Source organism: Rhipicephalus microplus, chromosome 2 (genome assembly GCF_043290135.1).
Source record: "Rhipicephalus microplus isolate Deutch F79 chromosome 2, USDA_Rmic, whole genome shotgun sequence".
Lineage (NCBI taxonomy): Eukaryota > Metazoa > Arthropoda > Arachnida > Ixodida > Ixodidae > Rhipicephalus > Rhipicephalus microplus.
The window spans coordinates 50,296,280-50,310,102 of record NC_134701.1 but is presented as its reverse complement, the minus strand read 5'-3'; the positions used below and the strand labels follow the sequence as shown (position 1 = coordinate 50,310,102).

The 13,823-nt window shown below is 47.4% G+C and overlaps 1 protein-coding gene across 2 annotated transcripts in view; it reads left to right on the top strand.

The window, feature by feature from the left end:
- Positions 1 to 13,823, top strand: part of dbe (KRR1 small subunit processome component homolog dbe) — a 119,326-nt gene that overhangs the window by 29,418 nt on the left and 76,085 nt on the right. For both annotated transcript variants that reach the window (XM_037420177.2, XM_037420179.2), the window contains exons 3-4: positions 5,386 to 5,520; positions 12,291 to 12,416. In XM_037420177.2, the coding sequence (XP_037276074.2) occupies positions 5,386 to 5,520; positions 12,291 to 12,416 (261 nt within the window). The remainder of the gene's footprint in view (positions 1 to 5,385; positions 5,521 to 12,290; positions 12,417 to 13,823) is intronic.

Here is a 13,823-nt window from a genome sequence, read left to right as displayed (position 1 = left end):
GATGAAAAATCTTGCCATCTCCGCTGCTCCACCTCTCTGGATAACCTTTGTCTCGGCGTAACGGGTCAGATAATCCGTCGCGAGATTAACCCAACGGTTCCCTGCAGTAGAAGTAGGTAGTGGGCCCAAAATGTCTATGCCGATCTGGTAGAATGGAGCTGTTGGGACCCGCACGGGTTGCAGGAGGCCAGCTGGTTTAGTCGGCGGTGACTTGCGTCACTGGCAATCGAGACAGGTACGAACGTGGCGCTGCACGGCTGTGGTTAGTCTCGGCCAGTAATACCTTTGCTGTACTCTGGATCTTTTAGATTAGTTAACCAGCAAAAGGAGTGATGGTCACTAATAACTTTGAAGTGCCGGCCATACAAGTACGGGCGAAATTTTATTACTGCCCATACTACAGAGAGGCGTTCTTTGTTGTTGAATAGTTAGCCTCCGCGCGTATTAGCGTTCGGCCTCCAGACCTACAAGCACAGCCCCCAGACCTACATTGCTAGCGTCTGTATGAAGCATCGTCGGGGCTTCTTCGTCGAAGTGGGCAAGCACCGGGGGCATTTGAAGACGTTGACGCAGGTCATTAAAGGCAGCCTCCTGTTCTTCTTTCCACTCAAAGGCAACGTTGTCTCTTGTGAGACGAGTTAGTGGCGACGCGATGCAGGTGAAGTCTGCGATAAACCGGCGATAATAGGCACAAAGGCCCAGGAAGTGTCTGACAGCCTTCTTATTGGAGGGTACTGGGAACTGTGCGGCGACAATTTTTCCAGGATCGGGCCGGACGCCTGCGTTGCTGACAACGTGACCGAGAAACTGAAGTTTGTGAAAACAGAAATAACACTTTTCTGGTTTCAATGTTAGGCCCGCGGACCGTATGGCACGTAAAACAACTTGCAGCCTTTTGAGATGCTCGTAAAAGTGGTCGAAAAGACTATAACGTCGTCCAAATAGACAAGGCACGTCTCCCACTCCAATCCCGAAAGTACCGTGTCCATAACCCTTTGAAAAGTCGCGGGCGCGAAGCACAAACGGAAAGGCAAAACATTAAATTCGTATAAACCATCTGGCGTCACTAAAGCAGTTTTCTCTCGGTCTCTTGGGTCTACCTCGATCTGCCAGTATCCACTCCTCAAGTCCATGGAAGAAAAGTAGCGAGCGTGCCGAAGTCTGTCAAGGAAGTCATTAATACGTGGGAGCGGGTACACATCTTTCTTGGTCACCCGATTCAGCCTTCTGCAGTTCACGCAAAAACGCAGGGTGCCGTCCTAGCACTACAGGCGATGCCCAGAGGCTCTGTGACGGTTGAATGACGTCATCTTCAAGCATTTTCGCCACTTGTTGTTGTATGGCTTCGCGTTCCTTTAAAGCTACATGATAAGGGTTCTGGTGAATAGGTCTAGTCGTGTCCTTGGTGATTATTCGATGCTTTGTCAAAGGTGTTTGACCAACTCGTGATGTCGATGAAAAACAGTCGCGGAATTCGACTAGCAGCTGAAGAAGTCACTGTCGCTCGTCCTTTGACAGAGTGGTGCCAACATCGAAAACAGGTTCTGGTTCTTGATTAGGCGCTTCGTCCAATACCAACAAACATAAACTGCCTCGCATTTTTACGATATTCTCGTACGAAGTGATAGCTGTGCCCTTCGGAAGGTTGAAACGTATCGACGCGGTGCCAGCAATGACGGAAAATGTGGCCCACGCCTCCGCAAGTAAAACAAAGCGGACGCCTATCTGCAGGGCGCCAGGCGTTTGTTTTACGAAGCTGTGGACGCTGCAACGGCTCGTAATGTGGCAAATGCCGGGTCTCGTTGGGAGACTGCTCTTCGTACGACAGCATTTCGTATGACGGCAGGGCGCCGCGGTGTCTGTTCTTGCGATGGCGACCAAGGAACGGCTGCCGATGGCCGGCGGTACGACGGCGCAACGGGCAGCGATGCGCGGCTGCGTAGCTCATAGGTCGCTGATCGTGAGTAGGATCAGCTGCTGAAAACGCTTGGCGTATTTCTTCGCAGACAACTTCAGCGACAGATGCCGTGGGTGGTTCCGTGACCAGAGTTCGCAGCTTCAGCAGCTCTTCGTGAACAATCTCTCGTATTAAATCGCGCAAGGAGCTTTGATTGTCAGATGTCGTAGCGGCGACTTGAATGTGGATGCTGCTGGACAAGCAATCGTATTGTCGGCATCATAGGTGAAGTGCCCGCTCGATAGCCGTAGCTTCTTTGAGGAAGTCTGTCATAGTGCTTGGCGGGTTCGTCAAAAGTCCGGCGAACAGTTGCTCTTTAACACCGAGCATTAGGTAGCATAACTTTTTGTCGTCGGTCATGTGCGGGTCAGGTCTACGGAAGAGACGGGCCATGTTCTCAGCGAACATTGCGACCGTTTCATCGGGTTTCTGAACCCGTTGCTCGAGTAAATGCTGCGAACGTTCACGCCGGTCGACATTAGCAAATGTGTCAATCATCCCTTTTTTAAAGTCACCCCATGTTGACAAACTGCCTTCTCTCTTCTCTGTTCTCGTACCAAGTACGAGCGCTGTCGTCGAGATATAAATAGGTGTGCGAAAGCCTTTGTTCAAGAGACCACTGGTTGGTGTTGGCGACACGTTCATAGTGATCAAGCCAGTCTTCGACGTTTTCATGTGCTCCACCACCAAAGCGATCAGGCAGCAGCAGTGAAAAAAGGGTTACCTGAGATGGGGTTGGCAGACTACTGTCTCGTAGTAACTGTTATGGACTGGCGGTGGCCATTGGTAGATGTGAGCAGTGCCTTGTAGAGTGTTCCTGCGAGGGGGTGAACTCTGGAGGGAGGCCTCGCAAGGGACGACTGAAGCGATGACAAGTGCGTCCGGGCTGGATGAACGGCTCCCCGTGGGAGTGTGGAGCATCTGGCGGGGTCGCGGTACAACGCGAACAAAGCACAGGTACGCCTTGAGACAGTGAAAGCAGCGTGTTCTCAACAGCTGAGCCGCAAGATCGTCTTCTTCGTTCTCGAGTCAAGCCAGAGGCCCACTACCTGGTGTACACTAAATCCCCCCATCATCGTTTTCGTCCACATGTAGACTAGGGTCAATATGAAAATTGAAAACCAGTCTAATATCTCATTGGTGCAGCTCTCACGAAGGTAGGGATGTAGTTTAAGAAAGGTGCTGTACTGTGTGCTTTTCTTGAATTTTGTCCTGCCCTTTGTAAGCGCTGCACCGACTAAAAGATGAAAGCGTAATGTGTAGCTCTGTTGTCATTTTAGATAAGATCTTTTATGTCGGGAGAAAATGTGTTGGGCCAAAAAAGCCCAGTACATTCAACCACATGTTTGTACAACTATGCTATGAAGATATGGTTTTCAAAGCACTGCTTGTCAGTCTAGGGTTTCTTAGCATTTGTTCTTTAGAATCTCTATAGTGCAATTTTTCATGTTAGTATCAAAGCTTAACTCTTTCCTCACCACGGAAAAATTGGCCTATTTTTGTATGTTGCAGCTAGGAATTTTCTGTGCCGTTGCTACTAGGTTTACAGTGCCATGCAATACATCAAAATAAAGACGAATGAACGTACTTTTGAATGATTTTATTTTGAAAGAATAAAGGAAATTGATTTGGCGCAAAAAAATCGTATACAAAAAAATTATAAAATTTTTAAGAATTTTTTTAAAAACACGAAGCGATATCTCCGACACAAAATTTTTCTGAGGAATTCTGAAATATACAAAATGTTTAGCAATCACAGGGCAACATTATTTAGAAAAATTGTTAAAATTGACAAAGCTGTTTTTGAGTTACAAAAAAATTGCCTGATGCATAGCGAAATAGTGAAGTTCTGAGTTGGTCCTACACGAGATTTTTTTTTTTTCAAGAAAAAAAATTTTTCAGCAAAATATTACATACCAAAATGCAAGTACTAAATGTAGGGTTTGAAAGGTACATTTGACGAAAGAACTGGCAGATCTAAATAGGTAACAAAAATTGACAAACACAAATAATTAGGTTTGTTCACAACAAACGTCGTAATGATATACTTATATCTTTCGAGTAAAAAATTATGGAAAAGTTATGAGAGATGCAAAATATTTGAAACGGCGTATTGGAGTAGGATTGCAAAAGTGAAAGTTATAGCTCAAGAACTTCTCGAGCTATAAATTGTGCACTACTGTGGAGCGTCATGCCGAGGTCGATGCCCGGATCCCTCTGGGGTCGGAAGTGCACGTGTCTTTGTGCTGGAGGCAGCACATCGCACCCAAATGAAGTAGACAGGCTAGAAATAATAATATGTGGGACACATACAGAGCAAGTCAGCCAGCTCTAGAACACGATAAACAAAACAGAAGGTGAAAACCAAACTTACTCGCGACTAACAGCTGACGTTCCCGGCTGATCTGATAAAATTTCTTCATTGGAGCTGAAATCGGATGTCACCACATCGTTGTCCGATTCCTCACTGCTCAAAAAATCCAAAAGATCGCTCGTCGAGGTGTCGGCATCGAGCGGAATCGCTTTTTTCCGAGCGTGCGTGGTTTCGGATGTTGATGCCATCACGCGGATCATGTGCGTTTCAACCTTTGCATGGGCGCGCCCTTTAAAAATCACCGCCACGCGGTAAAAATGCGAACCGTACAGAAACAGAAATTCTAGTGTGTGTACAATCGCCTAGATGGCGCTGCAAGTCCATAAGCACGGTGTTTGTTGAAAAATAGGGGCGTGAAATCGTCGTTCACCGGTGAACGATGCCTAGTGGCGTGGTAAGGAAAGAGCCACTTGTGTGCATATTGAATGTTTAGGAATGCCTTGCAAAAAAAAAAAAAAAAAGAAAAGGTTTATTACTGCTGTGCATTGTTGTTACTAGAGCTCATACTTCTTTTGAACGTTGAATGTTTCCATTTCACCACTCTGTAATCCCTAATTAGAAAGCTGTGGCTTAAGTCAGTAACACCATTGTTGTTTCCTTGGTTCTGATGATATGATGTAGTTCTGGCATCAGTGTATGATGTTTGTAACCCTGCTTCCCCAGGCGCTGAAATGCAGTTACAATGCTTTGCTTGCTTGGAGTCATGCAGGTAGGATTTTTTAAATTAAATGAGCTGTATTAGCCACATACTTAGGTTTCCACACTCTAACACATGTGTTAAAGTAGGCCATTGTTCTCATGTTTTGTTAATGCATCACAATTAATGATAATATTAAGAATAGCTGACGGATGTGCAAGAACTGGTCACATTGTAGTAGGAGGATTTTGCCTTTATCGAAATGCTTTCTCTGTGACCAAAAGTGAAACCCGCCCCCTTGAGCTGAGTAGTGCGACACAATATGGCACCACGAGAGGTAACAATGAACGCTGAAGCTGTTGAGTGCCGTGTGACAATTGAGTATTCAAAACGAGTTTTCATCTCGTCTCATTTCAGGGTGTCAACGCAGAGCTGGATGTCATCGAGGGCAGCATGACAGTGACGACGACGCGCAAGATGTGGGACCCGTACATAATTCTCAAAGCACGCGACATGATCAAGCTCCTGTCACGCAGTGTACCGTATGAGCAGGTGAGAGTGGTCAGCCAAACACATTGGTGTGCCCTTTGTATGCAGTCTATTTACAGAACACTGGTATTTTACCTCTCGCACTGAATAGTGACAAGGGTGTCTCATTTATCAAGAACAATGCTTTCATACATTCCAGTTCTTTTTTTATCCCCCAAACATGATGTTTCTGCATAGATTGAGTCGTGTGGTAGGTGCAGTTGACAGCATCTGAGCCCATGCTGAAGTTCTCCTCTTTTTATGGTGTCAAAGGCAGGATCGAGTCAGGAATGCATCCTCTCATTCACGGGCATGTCAATCGAATTGTGTTGCTTTGCTTACTTTTCTCCTACTTGTAGGGATGGGTTCATTTCCTGATAAATTGTTTTCACCGCATGGCACCTGTGGGCTCTGTTGGCTGGCTTTCTTGGTGAATATAAGCCAAGCCAAACTGGGCATAGCCAATAGTGTGCAAAAATTATGGCCATGTGCCTATGGTCGTACCCCATTGAGGCAAGTATGCAGGGCCCCTGAGGTATAGCCCCTTTTGCTGCTGTTGCTTGAAACGGTTCATGTGCAGTCGATTCATGCGCGTGTGATAAAGAGCTCTGTGGCGGTGATATTGTAAATTGTACCTGCTGATCTCTTCCTGCATGCCCCTGAATGTGCCTTCGCTCATTAGACACGTCCTGCAGGCAGGGTTTATGAGTCGGTAATGAAAAAGTAGAAAAAGAAATCTAAAAGGATAGTCAGCAACATAGACCACTTTGTCCAGAAGCAGAAGTGTAACCAAAGCATCATCATAAGTATGAAGAAACATTAGATTTGCTTTGGTGTCTTACTCTAAACATGTTACATATTGTAGCTAAGAACATCGAAGATTCATTTTGAGATGCCTATATAGTGACTGAAGCAAGCAGTGCATTAATTAACATGTTATACGGCTAAATATTTGTCGTATACAAAAATGATGCCACAATAGAAGCTACAAATGTATTTCAGGCTGATGCTTAAGTGTCTCGGTCATTGTCTGAACTTCGTTTTTTGAAACGAGAATGGGAGAACATTCTGTGTCTGAAGTCAGTTGTAGTAAAGACTGTCACTGAAAAAATCCGCTTAGCCTCTGCATATTGCCATTTGCGTTTCTTATTTTTTCTTTATTTTTCTCATCTTTTCATTCGATTCCCACTCACAAAGCCTGTCAAAAACGCTCAGTGCAAACTGCACCTCATTGTTCGAGAACGTTTGTGATTATTGTAGATCGTTCTGTTAATATAGCGCGCAAGACTCGAACACTCGAGATTATCCCAGAGCTTGTGCGATGACCAGTGATAAGGCTGGAATATTCGACGGCACATGTATAAATGATCGATGCGCTTCGTCGCTTATCAGTTGATTGATTTGTGCCAGTGTGTATCGTTGTAATCTGACTTTTCGTTGACTGGCAACAAGTTCGGCCAAATAAACAGTTTGATCTTCGACCTGCAGTCTGCTCCCTTCGTCGGCGTCATGACCCCTTGACATCTGGTGGAGATGTTTCCCAGTTCATGTAGGAAATGCCCCCCTCTAGTCATGAGCTAAGCCTACGCCATCAAGGAAACATCGACACTGATGCTAAGCAGCGAGCCAGCAGACGGCAGCAAGGGCTCCCACCAGAGTACGGGCCTCTACCTGAAACAACCCGGAAGACGAAGACCCCGACTTTAACTACAGCGACGATGACTGCCCCTGCCTCACCTGCCCCATTCTGCTCCGGCAACCGAAGAAGCCACCAACCTTCCGTGGTGCAGCACTTGAAGACCTGAAAAGCTGGCTGCAAGTATACGACCGAGTCGTCATTTTCAATGCCTGGGCCAGCCAAGACAAGCTGCGCCATGCGTACTTCGCCTTGTAAGATGCCCCTCGTACCTGGTTCAAGAACCTCACAACGGGAGACCTGCCACTTTGCTTGCAGGGGAATGTCTCGGTCACATGCATTTAGACCCTTCGTCTTTAGTTAATGTCCCGGATGACTATGGCGACCCCCCAAAAGCACTGTCGGCGCCTGGGAAGTCGTCCAAGGATACGTTTTCTAGTGCCATCGCTGACACCCTCACACCCACTGAACATGCCGACCTACTTGACCTTCTGCGCCAGTTCCAGAGTTCTTTGGATGTGTCGCAACCTCAACTGGATCGCACGTCGCAAGTCAAACATCATGTTGACACTGGCCTACGCCAGCCACTACGTCAAAGACCATACCGTGTCTCCGCTGAAGAGCGCCGCGTCATAAACGATCAAGTCGAAGATATTGTTACATAAAAACGGACGGGACATGACAATTTGCCAGTGTATTTACACCGATAAAGTCGGAGCGCAGCACACAGAGCCAGCAAAACAGTCCTCTTCGTCGTCTTCTGTCCACAGAATGGTTCACCCTTTAGGTGATAGCTACGTAGCAATATGCTTCCTAGAGATGTTATTCGACCATCTCACAGTCTCTGGGCGTCTCCCGTCGTTTTGGTGCTCAAGAGAGATGAATCTATTCGGTTTTGTGTGGACTATCATCGTTTGTATAAGATAACTCGAAAGGACGTGTATCCTTTGCTGCGCATTAATGACACCATTGACACCCTTCGCGGAGCGAAATTCTTCTCGTCGTTAGATTTGCGGTCTGGTTACTGGCAAGTCCCAATGGCTGAAGCCGATCGCCAAAGAACTGCATTTATTACACCTGATGGACTATACGAGTTTAACGTCATGCCTTTTGGGCTTTGTAACACGCATGCCACATTTGAACAACTTATGGATAATACGCTACGTGGCCTTAAATGGAATATGTGCCTCTGTTACCTCGACGATGTCTAGGTTTTCTCGCACGACTTTCCTATGCACCTCCTTCGTCTCAGGCACGTTTTGACTTGTCTGACCAATGCTGGCCTCCAGCTTAACCTGAAAAAAGCCGCTCCGCCGCACAGGTGCTCGTCATCCTAGGCCACATCGTGTCCAAACACGGCGTATTACCTGACCCAGCAAAACTTCAAGCAGTTGCAGAATTTTCTAAGCCAACGACCATGAAGGAACTTCGTAGTTTTGTAGGCCTATGCTCTTATTTTCAGCGCTTTGTTCGCAATTTTGCATCCGTCATGTTGCAATTACCGTAATTACTCGAATCTAACGCGCACCTTTTTTCCGGTTAGGCGAGTTCATAAATCGCATGCGCGTTAGAATTGAGTACGAAAAAAAAAATGAATACGGTCGTTCTATTGCCATCGGCATTCCGAAATGGCCGCCCCCTACGCGCGTCGGCATGGCGCGTCGGCCATTTCTGCCTATGTGTTTCCCATGTGCGGCACTTCGTACGTGTGCTGAGGAGTTCGTCATCTTGGTGCGCGTTAGCATCGACGGCATGGAAGGGCCGACTCCAAAAACTCGACGAGTGCACCACCGTGCCGCTTTTAAAAGAAAAGTCATCGCGTGTGCCGAAACGGACGTAAAGCGGGCTGCATCGCGGTCGTTTGGAGTTCCCGAAACGTGCGTGCGGGACTGGCGGAAACAAAAGCAGAAGATTGTCGACAGCAAAGCTTCACACAAAGGCTTCAGTGAACCACAGCAAGGTCGGTTTCCGCAAATTAAAGAGCTGCTCGGCGAGTATGTGCTTGGGCAGTGAGCGGCACGGCGGCCCGTGACGACAGAACTGCTCCAAGTGCGGGCTATGCAGTTACCCTTAGAATAGAAAAAGGGCTAATGCGGAGCCAGTTTAAAGCGAGCAGGTGCTGGCTAACTAACTTTATGAAGAGGAAAAGCTTTTCTCTTCGAAGGCGACCAGGCATATGCGAAAAGTTTTGCGGAGGAGTACGATGAAAAGCTTCACAGTTTTCAGAGGTTCGTCCTAAACTTGCGGCACAACAACGGCTACCTGCTTGGGCAAATTGGGAATGCTGATCAGACGCCTCTTTACTTCGACATGCCTGGCACCACAACTGTCGAAAAGAAGGGGGTGAAGCAAGTTCGCGTGCTGACATCGGTCCACGGTAAAACTACAGTGACGGCAATGCTCTGTTACACGTCAGATGGGCACAAGCTTCGCCGTACCTCATATTTAAATGGAAGACGCTCCTGAAAGGAGTCGTTTTTTCAAGTGGTGTGGTCGTGCGGGCCAGCTAGAAAAATGGGTGCGTGTTGCCACCGATGTCTTACTTTTTTTTTTTTTTTCGTCGTGGAAATCGGGTGCGCGTTACAATCGAGGGCGCGGTAGAATCGAGTAAATACGGTAACCAAGCCTCTTTGCGGTAACATGAACCTCTACTCCTGGTCCTCTGCATGTGACGTTGCCTTCACTACTCTGCGCCATCTGCTCACCTCGCCACCTATTCTTTGTCACTTCGACCCGACAGCTCCTATCGAAGTGCATACCAACGCCAGTGGCGTTGTGCTTAGCGCGGTCCTTGCTCAACGAAAGCCCATCTATTCAGAATACATTGTAGCCTACGCTAGCCGCACTGTGACGAAAGTCGAAGCAAATTGCAGCTTGACAGAAAAGGAGTGTTTAACTCTGGTGTGGGTGCTTGGAAAGTTCTGGATATAGTTATAAGGTCGCCCATTCGATCTAGTAACCGATCACCACACGCTTTGCTGGCTCTCCAGGTTAAAAGACCCCTCTGCCTACCTTGCGCGATGGGCACTCCGCATTCAGAAGTATGATATTCACGTAGTGTACCGCTGCGGATGCAAGCACTCGAACGCTGTCGCCTTGCCCTGCTCACCTTTATCACCAGATCTGACATACAGAAACACTAGCGGCCAACCTTTGTCATCTCTCAATCTGGACTCGATTCCCACCGAACAACCTCGTGACCCGTGGATCGCAACTCTTCTTGAATATCTATCCAGCACGCCCTACCTTCCGGTGTCTCGATCCCTCCAACGTCAAGCTTCCCATTTCGCCATTCGCAATCAACTACTTCATCGCCACAACTACGCTGCCGATGGTCGCCGGTGGCTACTGGTCATTCCATGCACTTTACGATTGCAAGTATGTGCCTCTCTTCACGACGATTCACAATGGGGCCACGCCAGGGTGTTCAAAGCATATGAACGCCTTCGCCATCGCTATTACTGGCGCGGCACGTACAATTTCGTTCGCGCAGTGCTGTCCTGACTGCCAACGACGCAAATGAACACCTTTACATGCGACTAGCAAATTGCAGTCACTTCCATGTCCTGCCAAGCAATTTGATCGCGTCAGCGTTTATCTCTACGGCCCCTTTCATTGACACCAGATGGCAATAGATGAATTATAGTTGCGGTCGACCACCTGACACTCTACGCCGAAACAGCCCCTTTGTCGAGCGCTACTGCCCGAGATGTCGTCCCTTTGCTTATACATCGTTTTATCCTTCGACATGGTGCCCCTCGAGAGCTTCTTAGTGACAGAGGCCGCACTTTCCTCTCCGAGGTCGTCGAAGCTCTGCTTTCGGAATGCCATGTCGTTCATGAACAACCACAGCGTACCACCCGCAGTCTAATGGCCTAACAGAACGGTTTAACCCGCACGCTGGTTGATATTCTCTCAATGTATGTGGCATCTGATCATAGCAACTGGGGTTCGTGTTCTCCCCTATGTAACGTTCGCATACAATACCGCGATACAAACAACCACGAAATTTTCACTTTTCCTTCCCCTTTGCGAACGCGAGCCTTCCCATACATTCATACTCTACTTCTCTACCGTCCTGATGCTTCCGAGTGTCAACCTGTCTCCGAGGCTGCTCGATAAGCAAAAGAGTGCCGCCAGCGCGCCCATACGTTCACCTCGAAAGAGCAGCAACACCAGAAATAAAACTGCAACACCTCGGTTCCAGATCCCAGCTATGCCCCAGGGTCTCTTGTGTGGCTCTGCATCCCATACCGCACTCCGGGACTCTCCTCGAAGCTTGTTCGTCGGTACGAGGGGCCTTACACCGTTCTGAAGAAAACCTTTCCAGTTAACTTTCTTATCAAGCCAGTTTCCCGATTGGATGACATGCGCCGACGTGCACGTGACATTGTCCATGTTTCCCGCCTCAAACCATTATATGAGCCTCTGCTTGAAATTTCTTAGGTCGCCAAGATGGCTCCTATTTTAGTGCGGGCTATTGTGAAGAAGATGTGCCTGCTTATCGAGCAGCATCGCCAACGCCCGGCTCGCTCAGCTCGTGTTTGGGTTCGCTGCTGTGCCAGTCTCTGGAGGGTTCCTCTAGCTGCGTCGCCACAGTCAACGATAAAGTCTTAACGACTAATAAACCTCTTCTCACACCGAACACGTAGCTTTAGTGTCAATGTTACAGGGCACTCTATTTTCCATTAAGCTCTCGTATGCTGTTTGCTAATGAAATAAAACAATTTTCATGCAACGGATGCAATTCAAATTTGGCCCAGAGGACCTACGCCCACCGAGCAATCGAATGAATTGCACATCTTGGTTCTGAAATTTGGTGTCAGTGCTTTAAGGCTAGTAGTGAACAACTTGCCTACAGAGATTCATGGAAACAACGTGCATTGAACTATAGTTTATACATTGGCCTTTCTAAACGTTTATGTGCACTTTCACGACATCATTTGAATGCTTCATTCATAAGCTCGTGTTGTTGGTTTTCCTGGCAGTTACCTTATCAGTATTTTTCTACGCTTTGAGGTACCTTTGTCAGACTTTAGCATTTATTCTTTTATTTTGAGCATATTATGCCTTATTCTACTTTGTCCTGATCATGCCCTGGTCAGGACACCTAATTCTGTTGCATAGGTCAATAATGCATGTTCTTTGTGGGTTGCAGGCCATCCGTGTGCTGGATGATGGTGTGGGCTGTGACATTGTGAAGATTGGCAGGCTTGTGCGCAACAGGGAACGCTTCATCAAGCGACGACAGAGGCTGCTGGGACCCAATGGCACCACGCTCAAAGTTTGTGCTTTTGATGGTGACAGTTGGTGTAGATTACTCATTACTGGGCTGATATTCGCACTGATCATTGTAGTTTACGGCGCGAGCTGATATGCTGTATATCCATGTGTCTCATGACATTTTCAACTAAGGTGCACTGGCACCATAATGGTGGAAGGAAAGTTTTGTCAAACATCGCCAGGGTTTCATGCCCCCTTGCGAGCCATATAAACTTGTGAACCACGAGACTTGAATTCATGACAGCAGCGCTGTCTATGAGAGACGTCATTCAGCAGATGACGATTTACAGCATCCTGGTTTGTAAAAGAGCAAACGACAGAAAACCATACAATGAGAGACACTTGTGAGATGCTACGTGTCCAGTGGATGCGGGTCTGTCCTCCAGGCGGTTGTGTTGCATCAGTTTTATACCAACTCAATGAGAGTTACGGTAATTTTCGCATCAGCTTCAGTGTCCAATGGAATCCTGGCAGGAGTTCAAGCACATTTTTTTCATCTCGTCCGGCCGTGTTCAACGGCAGCTCCAGCTGTAAATTACGCCCAAAATGATGGAACATCACCGCGTTGTCTGCCAGCGCACGCGGGCTGATGGGATTGCGCCACGCTCTACTACCGACCTCCGCTGTGCCACGGTGGCATACACTTATGTCGTGGCCTGCCCAGCCAAGTATGCGGCACAGCATGCGTGCTGCCCAGATGAACGTACGGCACCGCACGAGTGCACAGAAGACGCCCGGTGCTGCCAACCGTAGATGCAATCAGAAAAAAGCCTTAATTGGGCAATACATTTGGACCACTTGGTCCTGTGAGATGGTCACTGCATTAGCCCATGATTGTTTCTCGGTGTGTGTGGTTTTATAAGGTTTTGTTTCATAACATAAACACTTCACTGTGTATGAATGTTTTGACATGGTAAAGCCGAGAAGGGGAGCCAGTGAACATACTTATTCTTCGGTGCATTCAATAGTAGTCTGCCCATAGTAGTGTGCTTTTAAGTCTCAAGAAGGAATGGAGACTGCACTGTAGAGCAAGGTTCTCCTCTAGTCATTGTGTAAAGACAGCACAAGCTGCCAAAAGCAGTGGATAGTGGTAGAATAGAGATACACTTGTGTTCTTTGGTGTGCTCAGGTAAACTGCCAATGCAGTTTGCACCTCAGAGGCTATCACTTTCTGTATGCCTCATTCAGAGATGAACTTAGGCCTGTAAAGCATTGCATGACTAATGCACTGTAACTGGAGGCACCCAGTATGTACAAGATATTCTCTCCATGGTACACAAATTGCACAAAACAGGCACAGTAAAATGGAATCAGCGCTAATGCTTTGAACGTCGTCTTCGAGTGATTTGCAGTTAAATACTGATGAAACATATGCACATGAACTCGAATAAGGAGCAAGATATTGTAG